Genomic DNA, 27,607 nt, shown 5'->3' on the forward strand with positions numbered 1-27,607 from the left:
CCGGTTACCCTGGTCACACAGTGCCAGGCCTGGGGGGCACCAAGCCATCATTGGGCAAACTGTGCAGGGCCTGCCTGGGGCTAGGCAGGAGCTCCCCAGACAATTTATGCTTCTGCAGGAAGGCTTCAGGTAGTGATAGAACAGCCGGGACAGGGGAGCTAAGCCACCCTACCACCCTCCCTCCCAGGCCTAAGTCCTGAATGACCATCTGGGAGTAGAATGGGAGAGTGGCACGCTGGAGGGGGCTCCCCTCTCCCACAGCCTCCAGAGGCATCGCCCACCAGTCTCTGCCTCCCTCCCCCATACTTTTATTCAATGAACAAATTTGGGAGACTCAGAAAACATGGCTTTTATTTTCAAAACTGGAATCAGTTATAACTGGGGAGTGAGTTAAATATTCCCACCCCAGCTCAGGTCTGTGGTGCCCAAACCCAGCATGGATGAGGGACAGGAAGGTAATCATCAGAGGTCAGGGTGGGGGCACCAAGGCTAGGGGCTGCAGGAGGCCTGGCATTCACACCCAACCCTGCACACTCAGCCCTGCACACACACAGCCGTGCACACTCACAGCCGTGTACACTCACAGGCTTGCACACTCAGCCCTGCATACACACAGCCCTGTACACTCAGCCCTGCATACAGACAGCCCTGCACACCCATCCCTGCACACTCACAGCCGTGTACACTCAGCCCTGCACACTCACAGGCATGTACACTCAGCCCTGCATGTCCAGCCCTTCTTCTAGGAGAGTGCCCACAGTAGAAGCCAAGTAGCCACCCCCCAGCTTGTCCACCAATCTGAAGTCCACGTCTGCCCCTGACTGGTCACTCTCCCAGGTGAGGAAGTTCTCGCCCTGTCTGGGGCCTTTGCCCCTCTCTCCCCAAAAGCAGATCTCCCCTGACCAAGGCCTGGTCCTGCACCTGGAAGCAGTGCGACCAGGTGCCAAGGGCTCCTTCAGACAGGCCTGCCTACAGCTCAGGTCTGCCACTCACGCACCAAGTGGCCAGCAGCTGCCAGCAGCTATTTCCTCTCTCACCAGGCAGCTGAAGTGAGGATTCAGTGAGGCGCCACAAGCAGACCTGGCTCAATGCCAGGAAGGAGCTGCCACCTCCAGGCCCTGCCTGTGCCCACCAGGCTGTGCCCACCATAGCCATGGAATGGGGCTGCTGCTCTGGGAACCTCACGAGTCTAAAGCAGAAGTGAGGGCCCTACTGGGAGGCCATGGTGGATTGCCTGAGCTCACAGGTTCAACACCAGCCTGAGTCAGAGGGAGACCTCATTTCTTTAAAAAAAAAAATATATATATATATATGTGTATGTATGTATATAGCTGGGCATTGTGACAGGCGCCTCTAGTTTCAGCTACTTAGGAGGCTGAGACAAGAGAATCACTTGAGCCCAAGAGTTTGAGGTTGCTGTGAGCGACAAAATGAGACTCTATCTCCAAAAAAAAAAAAGTGCTGGCCCTAGGAGGCTGGCGGGACACAGGGCATGTGAGCACACTCAGCCCTGAGCTCTGAGTGTGACTCTGAGCTCAGCAGGTGCTGGCCATAGACAGGGTCAGGATCCCTGGATGCCTGCCCACCACAGCCATGGCAGCCCCCTACCACCAGGCCAGCCCCATGGCCATACCCAGCCCCCCACAGCCACACCCAGCTCCCAGAAGTACAGAGGTCCCCCAGCCCCCTCCTCTGCTCGATACTGAGCCCCCACCAGAAAACATGTTCCCTGATCAGGTGCCAGGCCCTCAGCAGCCCTGCAAGCTCCTCCTCTGGTACCTGGAGGCAGGTGTCAGGCTGTGGGGGAAGGCGACTGCTCAGCATGGAGTGGGGCTGAGAGCCGGGCCGTCAGTGAAGATGGGGTGGAGTGGGAGGCATGGTGGGAGACAGGACAAGGGGAGCAGGCAGCTGGCTCTGAGGACAGCAATCAGGTGTCCTTAGCCCTTCCTGGGGGACTTGACCAGGACAGGCTACACCCCAGGGTCACCTCCTCATCACCCTCCCCCAGGAGCAGAGATCACAGGGTAGTCTTCTTTGCTACAGGCCTGTTCTGGACACTTCCTCAGAGGCAGCCAGCTTCAGGAGGTCCCCACCCCACCAAGCACAGGCAGCCCAGGATTTCTACACAAAACTGAAGTCAAGCACACCTGTTTCACAAAGATTCGAGGAAGGAGGCAGAAAGGCCCTGGGGACATTTCTCATTCCCCGCCTATGTCGAAATTTAAATTCCTAAGAAGAGGTGAAGCATGAAGGCCAGAGCTCCATCCTGCAGGGACCCCAGGGCCACTCATGTCCAGACAGCCCACCGAGTGGCCACAAGGAAGCCTGGTGAAGCTGGGAGGCTGGATGTCACTCAGCAGTGACAGTCTAGGGGACCTGGAGGGGCCATGCTCCATGGCCTGGCAGCCCTCCAGCTGCTCAGCTTCTAGGAAGCAGCCAGCACTAGCGCTGATTCAGCAGGGACCCTCCTGGCTAACAGAGGACAGCCAGCCAGTAACCCAAACCCTGGGTGACCACAGAGGGCAGCTCGAGGGTGCAGGGGTCCTTGGATTCCCTCACGCTGCCTGCCTGAGCTGGGACACGCATGTCCCACCTGCCGGGGCCTCCACTGGGAAGAACCCCCAGCCGCCCCTTGCAGGAGCAATTCTGAAACTCACAGAGCAGAAGGCTTCAGGAAGAGAGGTCACGCCTCCCAGGGCCAACGTCTGCAGAGGCTCTTCCGTCCACTATCCACGAGTTGGATGCATTTACACAAATTCTACTACCCAAGCGCTAACTTTCAGCCTGTCCCTGATCAGTCCTCCATAAGCATTTTCCCACAAAACCATGGCTCCTGCTGCCTCATTGCCAGGGTCTGCGGGACATTTATGAATGTGCTCCAATTTATACGACGGCTGGGACCCCTGGCTGCCCCGTCATTCAACACCAAGGACAAGCACTCAGGAACCATGGAAGTACAGCCGGGGACTCCAGGACCCCAGCCACTCCCTGCCTTTCTCAGAGGCGGGAGTCTCTGCCCATAAACAGTAGGTTGGACGCAGTGGGGGAGTGGGGGTGGGGTGGAGGGGGGCTCTGAGATTGTGAGGCACTGAGCCACCTGCTAAGGGCAGGTCTCTCGGGGTTCACCCCTTCCAACAGCCTCAGTGTGCTGCAGGAAGCTGGGTGAAGGGATAGAGAATGTTCTTGGAGAGCCCCTGTCCAGGGACCGTCACCACTGATATGTCCCCTACCCTATGCCATATGCCTACAGGCTGGCCACAGCCAGGGCCTTGGTACCCAAGGGGCCTCCACTCACCGTGCTGACAGCGGGAGCCTCGGAAGCCTGGTGGACAGTGACACAGCTGGGCTGAGCCTGGCATGCAGTGGCCACCATTGAAACAGAGGCCGGTATGACACTGCGCTGTGGAGAGGAGAGAAAGTGTGAGGAAGCCCACCAGGTCACTGCCCCCACTCTCTCTGTCCTGCCTCACACACTGACCCAGCTCCCGCTGCTGACCTCAGGCATGGCCACCACCAATCAGGGTGGTCCCCTGAGTTTAGTAAAAACCTCTCATTTCAGCTGATACCAGAGTGTTCAGGGCATTTCTAAGAGAGGGAAGGGGCTGGGGTAGGGAGGGCAGCAGTGTAGACGGTGAGGCCCACAGTTGCAAGGGGGGCTGGGATCTGGCTGAGGCGCCCTCTCGAGCCCCCCGGTAGAACCTGTAAGGCTGGCCCAGGGAGGGCCAGGACACCCCAGGCCAGCAGGACCTGGGGAGGGGAGGAGGTCAGGGCTGGGAAGAAGGTGGCCTCGCTCATCTTCTTCCTCCTCTTCCTCCATAGGAGACCCTCTGCTCCCAGGCCCTCTCCTGCAGCCCCCAACTGCCTAGGGGCTCCCTCAAGCCAGTGAGTCAGGTGGGAGTATGTGGGTGCAGGAGGCCACGGCTGGGCAGGCAGCCCCCCAGCCAACCATCCCAAACTGCCTTGCTGGTTCCCCATAGTGGGTGCCCAATGGGGGCTAAGGCCCCAATTTTCTTGCCTGCAGCCCCCACCCTGCACATGACAATAGGGCAGGCTGCTCCCTGCCCCTGTAGGGTGCTCAGAACAGTGACTGGGCCACCCCCTGCAGCCCTGGACCCTGCAGGACCCAAGCTCGTGGGCTCAGAGCAAGGTTGTGTGTCACTGACAACACGCTGCCAGGGCCTAGAGGAAAGCCCTGGCCCGGGGAGTCCAGCCTTTCTTCTCTTCTGCCACAGTGGAGGGAGAAGAGCTGCCTTGGGCCACACGGCTAGGACACATTAAGGAAAGATGACAAGCACAGACAAGGTCTGGGCACACTTTCCATGGTGTTGGACACCATAGGTAAGCAAGAGAGTCCTCCCCAAGTCAGTGTGTGGGCCGTGGGCTGCAGGTTAGACACCCCAGCTAGACGGAGGAACCCTGCCAGGCTAGAATGCCTGGGACCCTGGGGTGCAGTGGGGTCAGCCAAGGGGAAGGACAACAGCCAGGCTGTGGGTCCAAGAGCTTCTGGCCCAGATGCTGTGCTGGTGAGGAAAACCAAGGCTTAGAGCAGGTCGGTACCTGGCTTTAGGCCACACAGTGAGGACTGACCAAGGCCTAGGCCAGTACTCAATCCCAAAAGTCTCCAGTGTAGGCGTCTGGAGTCAGGAGGACCTGGCCAGGCCAGTGCAGAGAGGCACTGCTTCTCCTGCCATCCTGAGACCACGGCCACCCAGTCTCAGAGGGGGCCTCTCTGCCCTCGGGCCACCCTGTGGGCATTCTAGCTGGCCCTCAGTCACACCTGTCCAAACCCAAGCCCCTCCAGCCAAACACCTGCAGCCCGAGGGAGCTGGGCCACAGGGAAGCTGGACAGAAGCTGCTATGATCCACACTGAACACAGGGAAATCCCTCTGGGCGGAGGGGCTGACAGGGGCCTGTGTAATAGGAAACAGCAGGAAACTTTAGTGTCCCAAGTACTGGGGGCCCAAACCTGTTGACTTGGGTGTTTCCACTGAGAGAAGAGCAGTTGTGTTTATTTTTCACCACAAAAAAGGTTTGCAGGGTCCTGAAGACCTCCAGCCACCTTCCAGGCTGGAGCTGGTGCCAGTCCCCGACTCCCCCGGATTGGGGCTAAGTGGCTGCCAGGGGTCCCCCTCCCTGCTCTCAGCATCCTCCTGGAGCTCTAGGTTCCCTCTGCCCCAGCTCACATCCTTCTCCCCCTCCCCCAGAAGCATCTGCCTGACTCAGAAACAGATGAGAAGGCAGGCCCTTCTAAAACCCTAGGGTGGCCTTCATGGTTATCCTGGCTGAAGACACCACCTCTCAAGCAAGTGGAGAGTAAGCGTACTGACCCCATGGCCCCCAGACCCTATGCGTTAGACCCCACCTAGCTCTGGGCCTCACTCTCTGCCCCCCCCCCGCATGCTACCCCCACACCCGCAGGCTCAGTCCTATTCCTCAGGAGCCCCCATTGAGCAGGCTGCTCTGGGACACATGTCTTTTCCCCAAATGGCACGTCCTCAAGGAGCCTGCCGAGGGCCCCTGTATAAACCAAGCTGAGTCTGCCTGCAGCTGCCCACCAGCGCACCTCTGGCGTGTAACAGCTCACCTCAGGCCCAGCCCAGGTCCCTAAAGCAGTCATCACCCTGTCTCGTTGCCATCACGTGCCCAGCACTGGCACTCAGAAGGTACTTCTCAACTGCTGAGTGAAGGGAATGAGGTGGGAACAGGCACCTAAGTGGCCAGGCAGGGCCAGGCGTGAGTCATCTGTTCATATTCTATGGGGAGAGGGCAGGCACCAGGGCCAAAGGAGGGTGCTATCCCATCCGCAGAGGTGGGAAAACACCACAGGGCTTTAAAACAAAGACGGGCACTCCTGGACCCTCGGGAGGCTGTAACATGAGGATACTGCAAGAGGAAGCCCAAGGCCTGCTTGGGGTCATGGAGCGGAAATGTCTACCCTCCAGGTGTGGTGGGAGTGGAGGCCCAAGAGAGGGTGGACACCCAGTGCAGAGTAACAGGGGGATGGGTGGACCACAGGAGAGTGCCTGGGCCGGTGTAGGAGGAAGCCAAGGACACCAGCGTCCAGCAGCAGGCCCACCCCTCCCCACTGTCACCGATAATAGCACGGACAGCGTGTCCTAGCACCTTGTAAGTGGACAGCTCAGACAACAGTGCATGAACTAAGCCAGCACACAGGAGACAAACTCGCACAGAGAGAAGAGTGGTGAGCACCAGAGGCCCGCTCCGACCAGGACCTGTGGTACCATCCAAGAGCACCCTGTACGTGTGGAAAGGGCCGGGCAGACAGCACGACCAGGTGGGAAACTTGAAAATGAAAACTAAAATGACTCAGCACATGAGGGTCGAAGGAAGGAAGGGATAGATGCTTTCACAAAATGATTTAGAGATTTCTGAGCAACAACTTGTTTTATACTTAACATCGGTTACTTTAAGCCACTAAAGAAGCCAAGCCATGGCAGGGGGTCTGGGTGGGGAGCTTCCCTCCGGCTGTTGGCTTGGCAGGGGCTGCACCCACAGGGCCCTGGGACCTTGGAAGCAACTGTCCAAACCCATGAGTGTGAGAAATACCAGGGCAGGTGGAGGTGGCCTGTGGGGGGAAGGCTGGGGCAAGGCCAGGCCAGGCGTCCCCAGGACCCAGTGTTCACACACCTCCCCTGCTCATCCCAACCTCTCCTCCTGGCCCCAGAATCCAGGCCAGCACCTTGGCAGGCCAGCATAGCTTGGGCTGGAAGACACGCTCAAGCTCCAGATCTGATAGTTATTAGCTGGCTGACCACAGGGCAAAGTTTTTAACCACTGTGAGCCTCAGTATCCCTCTGAAAATGGTGACATTCATGTTAAGCTCCGTCATGGGCAATTTTCACTTATCAAGGGTAATATTCTACTAGACGACCCTCATCCCTGAGCTTGGAGGTCCCTGAGGACTCCCAGGCACCATGGGGTTCCCAGCTCCATGCAGGTGTGTACGTGCATGGACACGTGTGGCACAGGGCGTATGAGTAAGCACAGGGGGCTGTGCACACTCAAGTGAGCACATGAGCATGAGTGAGTGTGTGTAGGCATGGCCGTGTGAGTGTGGGTGTCAGTTCACCATGCACGTTGCACGTGTGCACAGATCTGTGCAAGGAGCGGCGAGCACGGGCAGGGGCCCCAGGGCACAGTACGCATGACTACTCATACTCATCCACGGGTGGAGGGACCTGGGGCCCCGCCGTGCCATCTGAGGGCCACACACTGTGTCTGGTGGAGGAAAAGGGAGCCCAGGGCCTGGGACACCAGCTCAGCTGATTCCCACGCTGGGGCGCGGGGCTGATGTGTGGCCAGAACGGAAAAGGAAAAGTAAATGACAGAGACAGGAAAGCAAAGGGTAGCCCCAGGGTCCACTGTGGCCTTCTGCAGGTCAGAGGGACACCAACCAGGCCTGGAGGGACACAGAGGGGGCAGCGGCCCACCTGCCTGGCGGGCTGGCAGCTGGACACGGGGCCCAAACCCAGGCCTCCCCAGCTAGGTGCCAAGGCCGCAGGTGCACAGGTCCAGGGCAGCGTCCATTGAAACTCTTCCTGAGCCCAGCCTGAGTGGGGAATCAGAGGAAGGCGCCACAGAAAGGGTCTCCCTGGCACCGTGGTCCTACATGTATCCGCCTCAGTGCACGTGGGGAGGGATGGGAGCCAGCTGCCAGACCAGGCACGTACTGAGCCAAACCAAGGATCACTGCCCAAGGTTCTGCCAGGACAGTACTACAGGACCCAGGATGACTATGGCTGAAACATCAGGAGGGTCCAGGCAAAATGTGTCACTTGACTGGGATAAAACTGGAGTTTAGAGAATCCCTGAGCAGAAAGTACTCACCCCATTATGGCAGAAGAGGGCCCAAGCCCAGCAGCCTGGGCAGGGCTGAGTGACACCAGGCTCTGCCACCCTGCCCAGTAATAACTCAGTGGATCTCAGAGAAACACGCTGACCAGGCTCCTGCCATCCTCTCTCAGGCATTACGTCCCCTCTGCCCACACAAACACCACAGGGCTCCATGGGTGACCCTGACATTGTCTCCATGGCTGGGGAGAGACCTAGAGAGCTCAGAGGACCCTGTCCTGTACTCCAGCCTGGACACCCTCAGACATGCTGGCCAGGGGACCCAAGGCAGCTCCTCTGACTGTCACCTGACCCCACATACACAGAACTCCCAGGGACAGAGGAGGCTGGGACCCCTGCACCTGCTGGGACCCTGAAAATCCCACCCCACGACAGATGCCTGGCCCCAACCACACCTGCCCCGGGCTCCCTTGCACCAGCCAACAGAATGGTAAATGCACAGTGCAGAGGAAAGGAGGCTTCCGGAACACGTGCCCAGAAGGGAGAGGGAACATGAACGCAGAGCCACAGCCCCGGAGGTTCTGGGGGCAGCTGAGCCCGTGGAGAGGAGAAGGACACACTCCAGAACCACCAAGCGGTAGAGGTAAGGCCTGGCAGCGGCCCCCGCTCCACACAGCCCCTGAGACTGAGCCCTTGGCCAAGGGGTACTGTCCCCAATCACCATTTGTGCCACTACTACCCCTGCTGTTAACAGGAGTCACTGCACCTCAAGAAGTCTCTCTCTGCAATTCCTCTCCTGACAGCAGGGGCAGCAGGCACTGCTTGAGCACTTGCTGTGTACTGGTGCCACATGAAGGCTCCGCGTGAAGTTACTCATGTATCCCACCAGGTGCCAGAGCTGGAGACCTGGGCAGGGGTGGCGAGGTTAACCCACCAAAGTGCTGAAGCTCATGAAGGGCAGGGAGAGGGCTGAGTCGTGTTTTTCTCTCTCTTGACTGCTTGGACCAGACAGGCACCCCTTCCATCGTGGATAGTGGCCCCACTCCTCAGTTGGGGCAGGCCAACTGAGCCCATGAGGCCACCCTTCCTTCCCCACTCTGCCCTGCCAGAGCCCTCCGTGATGCCCAGGAAAGCCCCCAGCCCTGGCCAGCCCAATGACCTCACACACAAGCCTCAGGACGGAAGCCAGCCCAGACAGAGGCTGCACAGAACACAAGGCCTATGGTTTACGGCATGTGCCCTGTCCCCAGAGAGTGGCAGCTAGGGGAAAGTCTCTGCCAGCTTCCCTGACTGGGCTAGATATTCCATGTGTGGAGTAGTAAGGTCCAAAGGCCCGGGCCAGGACCACTTACTGGCCCCAACTCAGCCCTGACACTCCTGCAGCCCCCCAAAACACCCCCCACATCCCCCGTTGGCTCTTGGCAGCCCGTCATCATCTGTGCATGCCTGCTGGCCACACGCTGGGACCCAGACACGAGGCAGACAGCGTGCATCTGGAGAAGCCAGACCACAGAGCTTTCCAGAGATCATTAAAACAAACGAAGAAAAGTAAAATAAAGTCAATCTGTGCTAAAAATGAATTTCTAAAAATAAACAACTGGCCGGGCACAGTGGCTCATGTAGCCCAGTATCCCAGCACTCTGGGAGGCTGAGGTGGGAGGATCACTTGAGGCCAGGAGTTTGAGACCAGCCTAGGCAAGAGTGAGACCCAACCCTACAAGAAAAAGAAAAACTAGCTGAGAGTAGTGGCAGGTGCCTGTAGTCCCAGATGCTCAGGAGGCTGAGATGGGGGAATCACTTGAGCCCAGGAGTTGAGCTATGATGACACAACTGCCCTCCAGCCTGGGCAACAGAGCAAGAGTCTGTCACAAAAAACACCAACGAACAACTAAAAGCCAAAGCTCAAGCACAAGATCCAAGGTGGACCCTGCTAGTGTCACAACCCGGACCCCCAGGATGAGGCTCAGTGGCTGGGACCTCCCATTACCCTATACACTTGCCCCACAGCAAGGCCTCCCCCTTGTCCACTGGGGTTGTTCCCGTATTACACAGCCCCCCGCTGGATCAAGCCCTCCCCACCAGCAGAAACAGCCCAGGGCAGAGCCGCCAGGGTTAGGGTTAGGGTTCAAGACCCAAGGGTTCCTGTGGGTGCACGACAACCTGGTGCCTAGTTGGCAGAGCCCAAAGCTCACGCAGGGCCACACTAGGGATCCAGAGAGATCGTCATGTTCACAGGACCCTGCTGCGGCCCCTTCGTGATATAACGTTGGCCTCTGTCCCCAAGTCTCCAGTGATGTGAGGCCAGCCTAGCATCTAGACACAGGCCACACCCCCAGGCTCTGGATGGTCAGTCTAAACAAGGTGAGTGTGAGGGTCTCCAGATCCCAGCACAGGGCCTGAAGGTCACAAGGATGGCCGGGTGCTGCCACCGCACCCCCACCTGTACTAGCTGCACCTGAGTCCCGCTCCCCCCGGCCCGGAGCACCCTGCTCATGCTCCGGCATGTCCTCCCCTGTGAGCCCTGAGGGAGCAGGCGGTTGGCCCACCTCCTCTCCCGCTCCAGCACCAGCTCATCATTTCACCCCATGGTGACAGCCACCTTTGGCAGCCCCAGGGCCCATCCCAGAACAGAAAGTAGGCTCTGGTGTCTGCCCTGCCCCCGCCTGCTCCCCCTAACACACCCTTTGCTCCTCCAGACACGGAGGCAGAGGGCCAGGGGTTCATCAGTCCCCAAACTGCAGAGGGAGCCGCCTCTCAGGACCCTCCTGGACTGTGGGGGCTGGGACACCCCGTGGGGGGGCACAGCTGGCAGGCACCCCCCCTTGCCCTGCGGCCAGCACCCTAAGCTGCCTCCTTCTCCCTCCTGCCTCGCCTCCCTTCCTGGAGAGAACTAGTCACTTCCTCCACTGGAAAAACAGCCCCAGCAGCCCTTCTCCTCCCCTTCTCCCACTGGCGTTCTCATCAGGACGAGTGATTCCGTCCCTGTTTCTCAGACACCAGGCTTCATACTTCGTGTGTGAAAAGGGAGCCGGGGGTCACAGAGACACCACAGCAAGGACCCCTGGAATTGGAGTCCCGTCGCCATCACAGGAGCTCTCAACATGACCCTAGACACACCCCACAGCACAGTACTCACCCCATGACCTTTCAGGGGAAGCACAGGGACAAGGACAGAGTCTCACGACCTCTGAGCTGACCCCTCCAGGGAGAGCTGCTGATGCCTTTGCCCAGGCAACCTCACCTGCCAGAGCGCCTGCACCTCCCTTCAGACACCCCTGCAGCCAGGCGCACCCTAGGGAGCCCCACTCCTCTGAGAAAGCAGAGGGCTGGGAGCCGCCTGCCAAGAGCTGCCTGCCCACCTCCCGCCCAGCTCCCGCCTCTGGGCCACAGCCCATCCGCACCTGCCTGTATAAGGTTGTCTATGGATTGTCTCCCAAATGGGGCTAGATCCACAGGATGTCCCACCTGCGTTGTCAGACTTGGGCTCTCTGGGAGGGGCACTGACTGAAGTTCCCTTCAGCAGATAGGAAGACTGAGGCCTGGGTGCCAGATCCACCCAAGAATGCCAGCAAAGGGGACAGGGGAAGCAGCTGCTGTCTTGCACCCACAGAGGCTGAGGGCCCCCTGTCCAACCCCGACAGCCCTCTGCCTGGGCCTTTCTGGGAACAGAGCAGCCAGAAGGACCCCAAGACCTGGGGCTGAGTGTGGCACGGCAGGTGGACCCCAAAAGAGCCTCAGAAAGCCTAAGCCCACAGACACCAACATGTGGCCACAGGGCACCCTCGGATGCCTTCCCGAGGCTGAGCACTCAGACACCAGCCAACTGGCCCCTGCCCCTTGGCAGAGCCAGCAGGTGACAGGCACTCACCGGAGAGGCAGCCCTCCTCGCCCGGCTGCTGGCTCCACCCTCGGCAGCACCTGAGCACGGTCCGGGCCTCGGAGGTGTAGACCTGCCTATAGCCCATGTAGTAGATGGTCCTGAAAGAGAAGAGAGAGGGCCAGTGTTCACCACTGCAGGCCCAGTTGCATCTGGCTCTCACGAGCCCCAGACTGATTTCTGCCTCATCTGTTTCCCAGCCAAGCAGGCTGAGGCTGAGGTGCCGAGGGTGGGGTCAATGCCCAGTCAGGCTCCTTTGGGGCCCCAGGCAGGGCCCGAGCCCTGGATTGTGCCTCCCCTCTGCCTCTGCCCAGCCCTCGCATGCCCACGGTGGTCCCACTCCAAGCTGCCCATCCAGCCCCTCACCTGGCTCTTAGCCCCAGGCCAGTCTAGGAGGATCTGGGGAAGCCAACATCACTTCAGAATGCGCCAAGTGGGCTCCGGATGCCCAGGGCGGGCTGGACTGTTCGGACCCCAGGCTCTCAGGCCATCAACAAGTGGACAACTCTGGAGTGTCCAGGAGGAGTGGGCCCCATACATGGGTGTCATGGCCACATCCCCCACTCAGGAGCGCAGAGCTAAGCTGGGGAAACAGGTGACCCAGAGGAAGCTATTATGGGCAGCGGCAGGAGGCCCCGTGTGTGCCCAGGTCAAGGGGGAGACCTCAGGGTAGGCAGCAGGGGGTCTTCCCAGGGCTATGTGACTGCTTCCCGCTCAGATCGGACAGGCCAGGGCTCTCGCTAAGGCCAAATGAAACATGTCAGAGCCAGCCCAGGAGCTGGCTACCTGAGACCCAGCTCAGGAAGTGGCCATGAGAAGAAGGTGCCCATGGCCAGTGAGAACCAGCTCACCCAAAGGGTGGGTCCTCCCATCTGTCCCCCTCCCCAAATGTGAGGACTGCCCAGACTACCAGCACCAGGGCCCCTGGAAGCCTGGCCCCATTAGGCTACCTATGCCCAGCTCAGCCACCTGCCCTCCACCACCCCCACCACTGACATCCTAGCCTGAGGCTGGGGGGTCTTGGTGGGGCCCTGCCTCCCCTGCCAGGGGCTGAGCCTACAGCAAATCTAGCAGAAGGAGGGTACAGGCATGGCCCCCACAATCCCTCCGTTTCCTCCCACTGCCCCCCACCCATGGCTGCTAATCCTGGATCCTCCTGAACTAGGCCACCAATTTTGAAAAGCGTCTGCCCTTCCCAGAAGCTCCTCTCCTGCTTCCTCCGAGCACAGCACCCCTACCTGCCCCTGACAGCTCTTATCCCTCCCCAATAAACTTCCCCCCACTCTAAGGGCTGGCAAGACAGATGGCCAACTGCCCACTCTGCCTCTCTGCTGGTGCTGCTAGGCAACATCCCCCAAATCCAGGTCCACCTTATTTGGAAATAAGGTCTTTGTGGCACTTATCAAGTTACAATGAGGTCATATGGGGTGAGGGCATGCTTTAGCCCAATGGCAGGAGCCCTCAGAAGAAGAGGGAAGTTTGGACAGGACACAGGAGCAGGTCGGGTGGAGAAGGAGGCAGAGCCTGGGGTGACACATCTACCAGCCACAGCAGATAAGGATGGGCCGGTGACTTGAAGCTAGGCCTGGGACAGACCCTCTGTCACAACAGACTTCTGCTGTTTCTGAGCCCCTTGCCCCGATTCCATTACAGCAGCGGCAGGAAGCTCATACCCATCACTGCTTGGCACATGTCCAAGGGTCCCATGGCTACAAGGTCTTTGTTTCTGTAATAACAGAACTGGTCACACGGATGTGGGGGGAGGCAGATGGAGAGACAGAGAGTCAGAGACAGAGAGGCTGACCTGAAGGACGGGATGACAAGCTACTCAGCGCCCACCCTGCAGCCTCCAGACCCCACAGCCAGCAACCCTCCCCCACCCAGCTGCTGTCTCTAGGGACGGTGACCAGGGGCCTGGCCAGCAGCCACTGGGTCGAGGGCCCTTGAGCCTTTGGAAGTAGCCGTCTCCAAGTAACAAAATGCCCTCCCAACTTGGGGCTGCGTTGTGGGAAGCCCGAGCTTGGCCCTGGGGACCCCAACCCAACAAATAAACAGGGCCAGTGGCAGCGGCGGCCGCCTCCGGAAGCATGTGTCCGTGCACGCGCACATGAGACCCTGGAAGCGCCTTGCAAAACACCACTTTGGCAGGACATGAAACCACTTGCCTGGACAGAAACCGACCGCAGCGGTGAACAATGTTTGGCAGCAATGGAGGGCGCTGGCCCTGGTGTCGTAAATATTTATCCCTCTCCCAGGCTGCCCGCAGCGCTGGGCTACGTGCTGCTCCTTCGGTCACTGGCCACCCTCCACCCCCCAAAGGGAAAGACCTGCGGAGAGGGCCACTCAGCCTGCAGCCTCCACAACCCCCTGAGGAAAGACCCTTGCTCCCCTGCAGCTGGCGCCAGCTCCCCAGATCCGGCAGCCAGCAGGAGCACAGGCCTGGGAGTGCAGGGGCAAGAGGCCACAGGCTGCCAGGCCCGCACAGGTGCCCACTCTTCTGCCTCTCCAGCTGCAGCCCCACAGTGGGGCCGCAGTGCAGGGGGTGTGCAGGAAGGCCGCATGTGGTGGCTCCATGCTCCAGGTCTCCTCCCTCCTCCCCCACTTCCTTCTCATGAACCTTGTTCCTCACCAGGAGCTCCAGGCCTGGGGAGGCCTGTGTTGGCCCTTGATCAGGCTTATTGGGAAGTACCTGCTGGCGGGACTCCTAGGCACCCCACCTAGCCTCTCAAGTGTAGTCAGGGCCAGGGCCAAGCACCCCATTATCCTGCATAGCTGTGTCTATGGCCGGCAGAAACCAGATCCAGAGCCAAAGGGCCTTTAGATTGCAGGGAAGTGGTGGCAGGAGCCAGCACATGATAGCCACACCTGGGCCTGGCCAGTGTGCAGTCACCTAACCCTCATCCCAGCTGCTTTGGGGGTGGGGGGGGAGGGCGACTCAGGCCTGGGAGGCTCTGCACTTGCTGGGGCTTGCCCAGCCTGAGGACATGGACTCAGGGTCTCTCCTGTGACCTCTGCCCCACTGGCCACCCCAGAGAGCTCAGGAGAGGATGTATCTCCTTGTCTGTCCAGGGGCACATTGGGGTACACTTGGTTTATGGGGCACAGAGCTCCTGCCTCTAACCCTTGGCTTCCTGCCCCTTTGCTCCAACCACCCAGAGAGTTCTCTGTGCAGAAAGATCACTAACGAAAGAGCAGTGGGGGCCAAGCACTCAGAACATCAGGCCATGCCAGCTGCCACCATCACTTAGTGGGCAAAGCCCAACACTCAGAGCCTCATCTGCAGCATCCCCTGGGCTTGGACAGGGCACCTGCACCAAGTCCTGAGGCTGGCCTTGTAGACTGAGGCACCAGCTGCCCATCAGCCCAGTGACAGAGGGACCTGGCAGTGGGGCCAGCCTGGGGTGAAGCAAGGCAGGTCTCCTGCCCTCAGGGGCACTTGAGGATGAAGTCCCCAGCACCTGGCCTCTGGCTAAGACAAGCATCTGCTGCACTTGGGCCAGACCCAGAAGAAGTCCCAGACATGCTTCTGGAGCCAGGTCCTGAAGCCCCATTCCTGTCACATCTACCCTCCCCTGCTGGCCCATCACTGCCACATGCTACCCCAGCTGCTCCACATTCCCTGGGGGCCTACAAGCTTTGGGACCTGTCACAGGGACATATAGGGACACAAGGGCAGTCACTGGCCTCCTAGAGGTAGGGGAGAGCTTCACAAAGGGCTTGTGTGAGATGGATTTTGAAGGGTGAATATGAGTTCAACAGGGGCTGTGTATCTCACAGACAACACTCAGGTTGTGGACTCAACCCTGCCACTTAGTCCCTGCATGACCACACCATGACACCTGAACCCTCTGGCTCTTGGGCTCAGTGGCTGCCTCATAAAGAATGAAGATGAGGCTGAGAACAGGTAGCTGGACCTTCCTGAGACTCAGCTCCCTATGAGCAGGGGGTCCAGGGAGCTAGACCACCTCAGTGGACACTCCACCTGCTCATGGACACTCTGCTTCTGAGCCTTGCTCTATGCCAGGCAGCCTGGGGAGGGCACCCCTGGCGCGGGAGGTATTGTCAGCCTGGTTCATGGGTGAAAAAAAGAGGCTGAGATCCCCAGGCTGGTGGGGTGGAGCCTGTGATAAACCCGTGAGCCCCTCAGGGCTCCAGTTTTCCAGGGACCAGCCCCCCTCAAGTGTGCTCCTGAGATCCTGAGAGGCTGTCCTCCCATGCCCTCCTCAGGGGCGGGATTAAGTATCCTCGTTAACACCCGGCCATGGCTTCCAGGTCCAGGATCTACTGCACTGCAGAGTGGAGGCTGTCCCCAGGGATACAGGAGGAATGACACACACCCACCGCTCTCATGTCACCCACAGCCCAGCTGGGACACTGGGGCTAAAATAATTCCACATTGAGTTGGGCCGATAAGCCGCAGGCACTCGGGCAAACAGGCATGCCCAGGGCTCTGGTTAGGGACAGGGACCCCCCAGTTCTGTGGAGAAAGGCTGCACAGAACACCCCAGACACAGCTGCTCCCACCAGGGGACCTCTGCCAGAGGGGCATCTGGATGGGATACTTTGGGAAACATCCCCCAGGCTAGCACGGCTAGACTCAGCCCCAGGAGGGGACACAAAGAGGAAACATGAGACATGAGCCTGGGTCACCTATCACCATTAGGTGCTGGTTTCAGTGAACCATATGAGGTGTTTCGTGGGCACCAGAGTGGAGAGAGGACTCTGGTTTGCCCAGGAGGAATGGGGGGTGGGGTGTGAAGAGAGTGAAGGTAGATCTCAGCCACACCCATGGGCCGGTCGGACAGGACAGCTGTCCACCCTTGGAACCTAAGGCAGAATGCCAGGTCCTGGGGAGGTTGGGGGCTGCTGAGGGTACCAGACACCTCAAGCAGAGCCAGGAGGGGATACCCTTCCGGCACACAGCCCAGGCAGCTGGGCCCTCCCTAAGAGGGGGACTTTCCCCACCAACATCCTGGACACCCTGCCAGGAGGCTGACGGTGCAGCTCCCCTGCTACTGCAGGCCAGCCTGGAGACCACAGAGAAATTGGCTGAGTGGCCAGCCTGGGAGTCCCCAGCCCAGGGTCCCAGGGGCTTCTGGCTGTCTCTAGAAATAGCACCCTTCCACTGTGGGCTGCTGACAAGATGTGGTTTATGTGACCTAATTTCCACTTGCAAATACTCGTACTTTCACACACGTGAAGGTCAGAAGGACAGACTGCAAAATGTACATTTGGAGAGAAAACAGCAAGGGGAGGTTTCTTGTTTTTGCTTAGGGTCACTGGGCAGGGAGGGGCCATCCCTCAGCTGCAGGGTGCTGAGCCGTACCCCTGGACCTCCTAGCTCACCCTCAGCAGCCAGATCTGACTGGGCACTGCCAGCATCACCCGCACTGTCCTGGGGGTGGTGCCTGTGGCTCAAAGAAGTAGGGCGCCGGCCCCATATGCCAGAGGTGGCAGGTTCAAGCCCAGCCCCAGCCAAAAACTGCAAAAAGGAAAAAAATCAAAAAACTGCCCCAGACAAGAACCACTGTCATGGCCTCCTCCACTTGGTGCACTTATGAACTGCACAGCAGAAAAACATGCGCCATGAAAGCAACCGCCCGTGCTCCCTGGAGCAGACACAGCAGGTGTGGGAGCCCACATGGACCACCCAGAGCAGCTCAGGGCAGGCCCCAAGCCCGGGCTGAGGTGCTGAGCACACAGCCTTATCTGCGGACTTGCATTCCAGCCTTCCCGCCTGGACACATGGGCAGCTCCACCTAACACGGCAGCTGCCAGCTGCCCTCACCCACTCTGCACGGCAGGTCGGCAGAGCTGAGCCTGTGAAAGGGGGAGGCAAGAAGATCATTGCTTACATTTGATTTTGAAATAAAATCTTGAGCAATCAAAGGTTTCATGTGAACTTGAGAACCAGACCTGAAGGCCGGGCAGCAGGAACCTGCTTCCACCTTTTGCCCGGCCAGGGCCTCTCCCTGGCGGGATCCCTACCTCCTCCCAACATCCTCCCCCCACAAAGGACCCAGTCCATGGCTAAGCAGGACAGAGCCACAGTCTGGGAAGACCCTCCAGGGCACCCTAGGAAGCTGGGACAGGGCTCCCAGATGAGGGGCTTCAGAAAAGGATGTGGGGGCTGGCGGTCTTGAGACCAGGACAGGGTCCTAGCCTCAGATGCCCAGCTCCAAGATGATCAGTGCTGCCCTTGGTGTGAGCAGAACCCCTGCCCATCAGACCCAGGGTCCCCAGCACGTACCTCCGCTCGTGGCCGACACACCACACCTGTGGCCCACAGCCAGGCTTCCATACGGGCACCACACGACTGAAGGCCTGCACACAGGGCTGGCGGCGGCCCACCAGGGTCAGCTCCTGCTCCACACAAACGTGGGGCCTGGGACAGGGACACAGACAGTCGGTGCTTTGGCCACCAACACCCAGCTGGCACTCACCCCTCCTGCCCACCCTACCCTTAATGTCGGCTCATTTGGGTTGGGGTCCAGACCTGTGGCACCAGGCTGGAGGGCACAGGGGCTCAGAGGGAGATGGAAGGACAAGCATGGCTCTCCCATGCATCCTGCACGCTGCTCCTAACCCTGTAGCTCCCTGCCACGCAGACCCTGCCTTCTCCAGATGGGAAATGCGGGGCTGGAGGTGCCACCACAGCCCTCCCCATGCTCTTTCCGAGTCATCCCCTGAGCTGGGGGAGCAGAAGCCCGGGGAACAGGACCCCAGGCCTGCCCTGACTGAGGGCAGAGGGGGTCTCTACAGAGGCAAATTCTGGCACAAGGCTCAAAGGACACTACCTTTGAGCCTTGTGCCAGAATTTGCACAATTTTGCAAATTCTGGCACGAGGGGCCCCTGAGGGAGGGAACAGCTTCGTCCTGCTCAGCCAAGCTCTGGGCTTGCTCCCCTGCATGAGGAGCCAGGCATGCCCTGCGTGGACTAACAGCTGCCTTCCATGCTGGGGACACAGCAAGCCTGTCAAATCCCCCTGCCAGAGCCACTCCTGTCCCCTGGCCACCCCATCCCCCAACTTCCCTACCTGAAGTCCCTGCTCCACAAGGGGACACTGGGGCACTGTCAGCTTCTGTACCTAAAACTGTCTGGACTTGTCACCACCCTCCACCCATGCCCTGTGTGAGGTCCACTTCTGGGCAGGCCAGTCCCCCGGCTCAGCTCTTGGAGACTCTGCCTGCCCCATCCAGCCACCCTGGCCCAAGCCCAGCAGCCCCAGACCGAAGAAGAAAAAAACAGTTTGCAAGAAGGACCATTTTCCTCCTTCCCCTCAGGATCATGCTGGGTGGGGAGCCTTATCCTCTGATGCCTGCCCATCCCCCATCACCCTGAACACATGGAAAGCGCAGACCCAGCAGACCCAACTCGGCAGCCAGTGAGATGAAAGCAGTTCAAGGGACAGGAATTCCCAGATGGGAGAGTGGGGTCTGCAGCTGGCTATCAGTGAGGGGTACAGACTGCGGCAGGATCAGAGGCCAGCTCTAGGTCACCAGTCCAGCCTGAGGGCGGCCAGGGCTGCTGCTGAGCACATCCTGCCCCAGAAGTCCTGCCCAGGCCTCCCACATTTTCCCAAACTTCCTGCCCCAGGGCAGAGGCTTGCCCCGCCAAAGGCAGCAGTCATCCCTGGGGCCCGAGTCCAGGTGACCCAGAGTGAGGACCTCAGGGCACAGGGCAGGGCAGAGCGCCACCTGGCCAAAAGTGGGGGTCAGGCTCCCCCACAAACTCCTGACTAGGGAGCTGTGCCATCCCTTGGCGGGCTCAGAAGAGCTCTATGGTTGCCTTTTCAGGGAGAAACCCACTCTGGCCTGGGAGCCAGACTGCCAAAACCCACCCACTTACAACAAGCAGCGAGGAGGAAGAAGCAACTCAATTCAGAAGAGCCTCCTCGGTGCCCAGTGCTGGGCCCTTTCTGGACATTAGATCATCAGATCCCCCCACGTCTCCAGGGAGGAGGTGACGGTGACCCCTCTTGGTCTGCTCACAGCCACCTGCCACTTAGAAGGAGAGCCAGGACTACAGGCCAGGCCTCTTCCACATTCCCCCAGGCTGTGTCGGGGACCCAGGATCCTAGGGTGAGAATCTGAGGAGGGGGCAGGGCAGGAGGGTGAATCATGGACAGAGGGTCTCTTCCCCAGGGTTCTAGCCTAGGGGTCTCTGCCTCCACCCTTCCTGGCCTTATTCCTGACCCAGCCTGCAGCATCGACATCAGACAATAACACAGACCCCCAGGGTGACTCTCCCACCCCAGCCATGCTCTGTGCCCCAGAAGGCCAACCTCTGTGGATCACATCCCCCAACACATGTGTGCGCGCGCACACACACACCCTTACTCTCTAGCTGCCAGGTAGGTTTAGCTAATGGGAGGGCCAGCAGGAGCTGGGGGGCTGGGAGGAGGGAAGAGCTGGGCTGTTTGTCCCTCTTGGGGGTGAGGGGTGGTTGGTGGGGACTGCCCCCCCCAAGCCCAGGCTTCAAGGAGGCTCTCTCTGGGTTCTAGGAACCAGGAACACACTTCACCCAGGACTGGAATCGGCTCCTGCTACCAAGCCCCAGATGGCTTCTCACCTGCATGCTCTGAGCCATGCACACCTGTGTTTAGACCCCTCCCTGGCGCCTCACGGCAGGTGCCCCTCTGTCTCCCTCCCATAGACAGACACACTGTCCCCCTGAGAATCAAAGAGCAAAGCTTCCACATGGCAGTACCAAGCTTGGGGAAGCTGCACATTACAGGGCAGGACTGGGATGGATCCCTCCAGCCCTCTGAGCATCAGGCAGTGCTTCTCAGAGTGGGGTTCCAGGCCTGAAGCAGCAGCCTTTCCTGGGAACTTGTCAGAAATGCACATTTTTGGGCCCTGCCCTGGAGCCAGCAAATTGGCCAGACATTCGTAGGGATTCCACAACTGCCTGTGATTTGACAAGCTCTCTGAGGGGACTTTGGTGCACACTCAAGTTTGAGAACCCCTGGCCGAGGAGGTCAGGTAGGCAGGGCGTGAACCTCAGCACCCTCCTCAAGATGGGCAGGTTACTCCACCTCTGCCTCAGTTTCCACCCTGCCAAGTAAGGACTCAGCACTGACCCCGCCAGGTTGCTCTGACAGCCCTGGAGGTACGAGCTGGGGTCACTGTTGGAGCTGGGGACAGGGCCAAATACTTAGGGGAAAGGATCATTTGTAGGTCCAAACTGGGCCCAAATGAGTTTGCTCTGAACACTCTGGCCCACTCCTGTACCCTGCATGCACTCACCCACGGTGAACCCCTGGAGAGTGGAAAGAGGAGGGGAATAGGACCGATGACCAACCCCTGGCCCTGGTGGCCATGGACACGAGAGTGTGGCCTTTCAACAGACAAGCCAGGTTCAGGGCCCTCTCCGAGCCCCCCACCCCCCAGCATCTGGAAAACAGGTATAATGAAAGCATGGGCCTCCAGGGCTCTTGGGAACCACAATGAGGCTACACGTCCTCCACCATTGGGTCTCAGCAATTTCCTCCTACTGACCCCAGCTCGAGACACAGGACACTGCCCCCAAGTGCAAGGGTCCATCGTCTCAAGGGTATGGAGTGCTACAGGAAGCAGAGAAGCAGAGCTGTGGTCCAGCCACAGGGCCAGAGAGAGGAGAACCGCCCCCCACCCCCAGCTGACCCTTGGCCATGTTGGGGCATGGCAGGAGATGGGGTGGGGCAGGGACTGCCCCAAAGGGTCTCTCTGTCCCTCTTGGCCTCCTCAAACCTTGACCTTGGCTACAACTAACCCATGAGATGACAGTGCCTAAAGACTTGTTGAGACCCCTGGCCAATCCCTGCTCCCTGGGGCCACCTGGCGGCGTTTATGGCACATTTCCCTGCCCTGAGTCTCCCCAATAACTCTTCCCCCACAACTCTCCCCAGAGCACAGGGCCACTGCCATGCCCAGGAGGCTTCCAGCTCCAATCACAGTCCATATGGACATCAGGGAGCTGCACCCCAGGCTGCTCTGCCTCACCACGCCCTCCTGGAAGGGTCAGACCCAGGTGGCTCTTGCCCTGAGCCCAGCAAGACTGATGGATCCACTAGAGCTCAGGGGAAAAGGGGTAAGTGGTGGGACAGCATCTCCACTGGGAAGTTTCTGCAGTCAGAAGCACTCCATCACTGCTTTTCCATTTGGGAAGATGAAGGGGGCAGAAGAGGGAACCAGAAGAAACCTGACCCCAGCCCGTAGGTCCGAGGAGAGCCCGCTAAGATATTTCCCTGACCCCCGGAAGGATTACAGTCACAGGCCTTTCCATTCCTTGCGGTTGAATCTGGCTTCCTGGCTGGGGGAAGAAATGACAATTCCCAAACTACAAAGAGACCTAGTGTGGTCGAAGGGGGAATCGTCTCTGGTGTTGGGCCACCTGCTCCCTGCAGAGTGAGCTTCTGGAGGCAAGGGGTGGGCACACAGGAGGGTGGGCGCCTACATATTGGGGCCCAGCACTGGGACACTAGAGTAAGGAGGTGAGGACCCAGGAGAAGGGGACAGCCTAGCTCAGCACAGCCCTGGACATCCCTTCAGGAGTGAGGGCAGCTTGCTCAGGGCTGACTCCCTCATGTATGATTTTAAAGGTTCCATTTTTACCCCCATAGTTCACCTGGGCACAGCCAGCATGGGAGGAACCTTGAGGCTGAGGATTGGGGAATCCATTTCTGAACTAAGGCCCCTTGGATGCAGATTGAGGCTGTGAGTCTTGGACCTTCAATGCCTCCCACTAGAGGAGACTTCAGCTGCAATGCCATACAACACACACACACACACACACACACACACACACACACACACACACACACTCAGAGACACATATGCACACACAGACACACACCTGCACCCAATGCAGCAGCCTCGGCACCGGGACAGGCAGCCCCCTATGGCTACTCGAGCACAGCTCCACTTTCGAACTGGACCCGTTAAGTGGGTCAAGCGGGGCTCTGGGGGCCTGAAGGACACCTCAGGCTCAGAGAAAGGGGCCATTTCTGCCCTTGGATCAACAGAGCTACCTACAAAACAGGAGTTGAGTGTAGAGGGGTCTGCCCTGGGGTGGGGTTCAATATAATTTGTTGATTTCCAATGCATAGACTGTTTCTCAGCCACAAGCTCAGTGCCACAAACAGATGCGTCCCTGACATGCCAGAGTCCGGCGTCAGCAAATGGGCACTGTCTCCCTGTCCAGACCAGCTCCTGGAAGCCCCGCCAGCTGCCTTGGGCCAGCCCTGCGCATGGTCGGCAGTCGGTCCTGGCCCAGAAAAGAAAGGCAAGTCATTTTCCAGGCAGCAGAAACTCACTTTAAAGGCAAAAATAAAGATAAATGAGCTTTGGCCACTCAAGGGGTAACCCTGGATCTGGACATACACTCAGTCAACGAGGGCCACGGAACCATTTGGGTCCCTGTGGCAGACTCGTGAAGGTCCGTGGGGCATCTGGGGCTGCCAGTCAGTGGGACACCTCCCATTGCACCCCCAGCCTCCTCCAGGGGACTGCACCTTCTAGCACTAACAGGAGGTCATGCTGTTTAAACTCAGCTAACGGTCCAGGAAAACAGCCAGAGGGGTGCGGCTGCCCTGAGCCAAGCCCTGGTGGCAGCTTGTCAGATCCCTCTGGAAGGGAAGGGTGGACAGGACCAGCAAGGATGGAGCATCTTCTACAACCCCTGTGGCTCCTCTGGGGTGAGGGAAGCAAATAGCAGCTCTGGCCCCTCTGCAGCCCCAGCCTCTACCACCTTTGTGCTCAGAACAAGCCTCCAGACGTGCCTCAGCCCAGCAGAGCCCTCTCCAGGGTCTAGCAGGATGGAGCTCTCCCTCACTCAGCCAACAGCCAGCCACTGCCCACCACAGACCCAGTGCACGTCCAGGCATGTGCCAAGTGCTTAATTACGACGCCAAACATCTGGGATGAAGGATCAGCAGTTGTCATGGACCCAGACTCACACGTGGGCCAACCGGGGTCCCAGGTGGACACGTGCAGGACAGGGAACAAGAGGCACAGCCCCACCCCATGTCACCTGGGGGATCAGGAGGGCTCAGGCTGTGAAGGGCAGGAGAAAAGAGGGCAGTGAGGCTTTGGGACAGTCAGGAAGCAGGAGGAAGTGACCAACTCTCATGCCACCCGTTCCATTCCAGGGCACCAGTTGCATGGGTAGATGACAGAAAACCGATCCTCGGCAGCTCCCCGAGCCTTCAGCAGGCATGCTCCCTTGGTTTCCCCTCAGTAGACGTCTGACCACCTCTACTGAGCATCTGGCCACCCCTGGGACTCCAGGGAGCCTGTGCCTCTGGACGCCCTGGGGCCAACCCTCTGAGGTGAAGCCAGCTGCACCGCAGAGGCCAGGGTGTCCCTTCTTAGGCTACAGTGCTTCTCCAGCAAACTCCTTGGGGCCACAGGACAGAGGAATGTCCAGGAGAAGTCACGCAGAGTCAAGACTTAGGCTGCTCATATTTCTGAAGCAAAAGCCCCCCCCACAACCCAGGGACACCATTCCTGCAAGAAAGCCACAAGACAATCTTCCTTCTGGCAGTAAAGTGAGCCCCAGAGTGGAGGACCTAGGGGTGCAGACTCCTCCACTCCACAAGGACACTTGTCCTGCACTGCCATGTAAATAGCAGGTCCTTCATGGCAGTGCTGGACAGGAGGGGAACCCTTCCTGTGGCCCCTGAGTGGGGGCGGGGCTGGCAGACAGGAGGCCCTGCCAGGGGCCTTCCTGAGCTCTGCAGGCCCCAGGCCCGGAGCTGGAGGCAGGGAGTGCTGGGGGAGCCGGCTCCCCACTCCTCCTCCACTCCAGTTTTCCTTTGAGGCAACGCAAGGATTGGTTTGCTGTTTGAGAGAGACGGCTAAACGGCCCCGTTGGGGAATCATCTTTCAAAATTAAATTCATCTTGGCTGGCTCCCTGACCCTCTCTTCCTGCCCATTCTGGCACCAAACTCCCTCTCCGACAGCCCAAAGCGCACGTGTGGAACACACAGACCGACTCCGCCGGCTCCAGGTCTGGGTACAGCCCGCCCTGCGAAGGCCCCCAGACTCCAGGAGACAGGCTTGGGAGGGAAGTGGGAACGCGCTGCTCCCACTGGACCCTGCCCGGAAAGTGGCCCAGATTCCTCACCTCTTCCCAAAGCGCAGCATCTGCCCGAGCCTGCAAGACCCACCCACGTCTCGGAGGGAAGCGGGGAAAGAGGAGGGGGGAGAGGCGGCGAGGGGCCTCGGCAGACGGGCCCCAGACCCAGCCCTGGAACCTTGTGTCTCAACCACCCTTCCCGAGTTAAGGCAAAGGGCCCATTGTTCCAGGGCTTCAGGGGACAAAGCCGCACGAGCCTGTTCCCGGAGGGCCGCCCAGGGGCCCGGGGCTCCACACCCCGCCGAGCCCTCCCAGCTCCGCTACTCACATGCCGGGCTGCAGTTGGGGCAGGGGCCGCAGCGGCGCGCGGGCGGACACCGCGGGGAGCAGCAGCAGAAGCGCCAGGGCCACCCCGCGCCCCACCGCCCTCGGCTCCGCTGGGACAGGCATCGCGGGCGCGCGGCTCCGCGCCGGGTCCCTGCTCCGGCCCCTGGCTCACAGGAGGCCCGGGAGGCCCCTCGGAGCCTTCACCTCCTCCCGCGCCATGGCCGGGAGGGCGCACAGGGCGCAGCCACAGGTGCCCGTGCCGGGCTCGCGAATTCCGGGATCGCTGCAGGTGCGGAGGGCCCGGCCTCTCGCCGGCGCCCAAAGTGGCAACGCCGAGACCTGCGCGCTTGGCTCCAGCCGGTGGGACACTAGCCGGGTCGCGGAGAGCGCAGGGAGCCAGAGAGGCCGCTCCGCCCCCGGCACGCCCCCGGCCCGGACCCCAGCCCGGCCACGCCCCAGCACGCCCGCGGCCCCGTCCCCTCCCCCAGCGCCCCGCCCCCGAGCCTCTCGGGTCCGGTCCAGACCCCCCCTCAAGCCCAGGCTCCAACTTCCAGCCCCGCCCGGCTCCCGGCCCCACCCACAACCTTCCCGGCTTCCCAGTGTCCCCCCAGAACCCAGACAGGCCGGCTCATCTCAGGCTGAAAGCCCCAGGTCCAGACCGACCCGTCCCAGGCAGGGCCAAGTGCCAGGAGCAGTTCCCGACCCCTACCGGGCGGCTCTCAGAGGACCGCACCCCAGATCCCTCGGAGGACAGCCTCCTGTCCTTCTCAAAGCTCACAGCGGGATTCAGCTTCGTCTGGACTCCCCCCACACCATGTCCTCACCCCTGACACCTCATCTCCTCCCTCCACAGGTGGGCAGGGGGGTGGGCACCCTCTGCAGCCCCCATGTACCTCTGAACACCCTGTTCTTGGCCCACAACCACCTTCTGGGCATTTTTATTCTTATTTCTGTGCAGCGTTGGACAGGGGCCTAGAATGGGTGGATATAGGGGTCCCAGCAGCCACAGCGGTGGGGAGCCGGTACCCTGCAGACCCAGAGGTGCCAGCAAGGGCAAGGCTCCTGTCTAGCTGATTGGCTTGGAATTGACCTGCTCCAGGGGCTAGACATGAAGTCCCTGGGATCCTCCCCAGACACTCAGAACTGGCTCCTCAGGAAGTGTGCAGGGAGGCGCAGTGGAAGTGGCACCAGGTGGAGGGAAACCCCTGCCGGTCCTGGCTGGAGTGTGCACTGGCCATTGGCCCCTCTGTCACAGGCTCTTCTTCCTCCAAAACTTGCCATAGTTTGAGTGAGGGAAGCCTCATGGGTCCCCTAATCCTGACAGCACTGAGGGGAGCCCCTGGCTGGGAGGGGCTTGGGAAGTAGGGACTCCCAACTGCCCAGATGCAATGGTGCCCCTCAACCCACAGGTGGTCTGTGCCCTCCATCCTGCCTGCAGGATCACAGTCATTTGGGGAGGGACTTGTCCAGCCATCCGTGCATTCTTTCTGCTTTATGGAGGGACACCCCGGATCACCCCACTTGTAGACGGCAGATCTGGGAATGAACACAGAACCTGGCTCCAGGACCTCTCCTAAACCCCGTTCTCTGCTGCTTATAAATCAGAAGAAAACACTGAAGGACACAGCTTAGTCAGAAGTCCCCATGGAGTTGAGTCACTGTCCTCTGGAACCCCAAGCCCAGGCTGGCACCCCTGTTTGCTGAAGCCCCAAACTCCCCCAAGTCTGCCCACTTCTCCCGGGGATACAGTGGCAGGGCTGGCTCAGGCTGAGCTTTGAGGTCCACTCTCCTCCTGGTCCCCCCTGTAGCACTGGGCTTCTAGGAACCTGCACCCAAGAAAACCTCCCCAGCTCCCCCATCTTATCCTTCCCTGTCTAGAGCAGCTTGGCACAGGTGTGGCCACCGATGAACATGTGCCACGGGGATGGAGTCACCTTTAACATGTAGAGTGGTGATCTGCTGAGTTCCACCCTGCAGGGATGGGGGGGGGGGTGGTGAAGCATTGTTTCAGAAAATTCTCCAGCTTATCAGAGGAAGAAGGAAGGAATTTGGGTGGATCACGTGGGTCTGAACAGCGGTAGAGGATTCAGGTTTTGTGGAGCCCGAAATGTGAAATTGGGGCCCTGTGGAAGAAAAGACATACAAAATAAGTTATTTTGCTAATTTTTCAAAAATACATGACCCATGTGTCCATTTCCAGGCCACACTCCCAGCCTTGACTTGAAAAGGTCCCCTCACTCCTGGTGATTCTCTCTCTGTCCCAAGCACTTCACCCAGGTCAGCAGCTGGGTGAAGCATTTTAGGCAGGTGCTGGGTGAGAGACAGGCAGGGAGAGGTGCTTCTGTGGGATGTCCCTATGGCTTAGGACACCTGCTTTGCCACCCAGACATGCACAACCTTTTTCCACACCATCCAAGACAGTGGTAGGGATCTACTGGGCCAGCCGGTGGTCTTCCCACAACTCTGGAAAGAGCGCTTGACCTCAGGTACAGGTGTTGATGAGTGAAACTCCACGCAGAGCCCCCTCCC

At 59.7% G+C, this 27,607-nt stretch overlaps 1 protein-coding gene and 1 long non-coding RNA gene across 3 annotated transcripts in view; one reads left to right on the forward strand and one right to left on the reverse strand.

Moving 5' to 3' along the window:
- The window catches only part of MEGF6 (multiple EGF like domains 6), a 98,372-nt gene extending 72,940 nt beyond the window's left edge, over positions 1–25,432 (reverse strand). For both annotated transcript variants that reach the window (XR_008376885.1, XM_053576083.1), the window contains exons 1-4: positions 25,080–25,432; positions 17,941–18,075; positions 11,682–11,791; positions 3,296–3,400 (exon numbers count right to left, since the gene is read on the reverse strand). Coding sequence is in view for 1 of the 2 variants with exons in the window: in XM_053576083.1 (XP_053432058.1) it covers positions 3,296–3,400; positions 11,682–11,791; positions 17,941–18,075; positions 25,080–25,201 (472 nt within the window). In the remaining variant the exon portion in view is untranslated. The remainder of the gene's footprint in view (positions 1–3,295; positions 3,401–11,681; positions 11,792–17,940; positions 18,076–25,079) is intronic.
- Positions 6,141–9,146, forward strand: LOC128574968 (uncharacterized). The gene is made up of 3 exons (XR_008376886.1): positions 6,141–6,296; positions 8,249–8,456; positions 8,568–9,146. It is a non-coding gene; the product is annotated as an uncharacterized LOC128574968 (long non-coding RNA).
- Positions 25,433–27,607: the final 2,175 nt, after the last annotated feature.

The sequence above is a fragment of the Nycticebus coucang genome, chromosome 22 (assembly GCF_027406575.1).
Source record: "Nycticebus coucang isolate mNycCou1 chromosome 22, mNycCou1.pri, whole genome shotgun sequence".
Taxonomy (NCBI): Eukaryota; Metazoa; Chordata; class Mammalia; order Primates; family Lorisidae; genus Nycticebus; species Nycticebus coucang.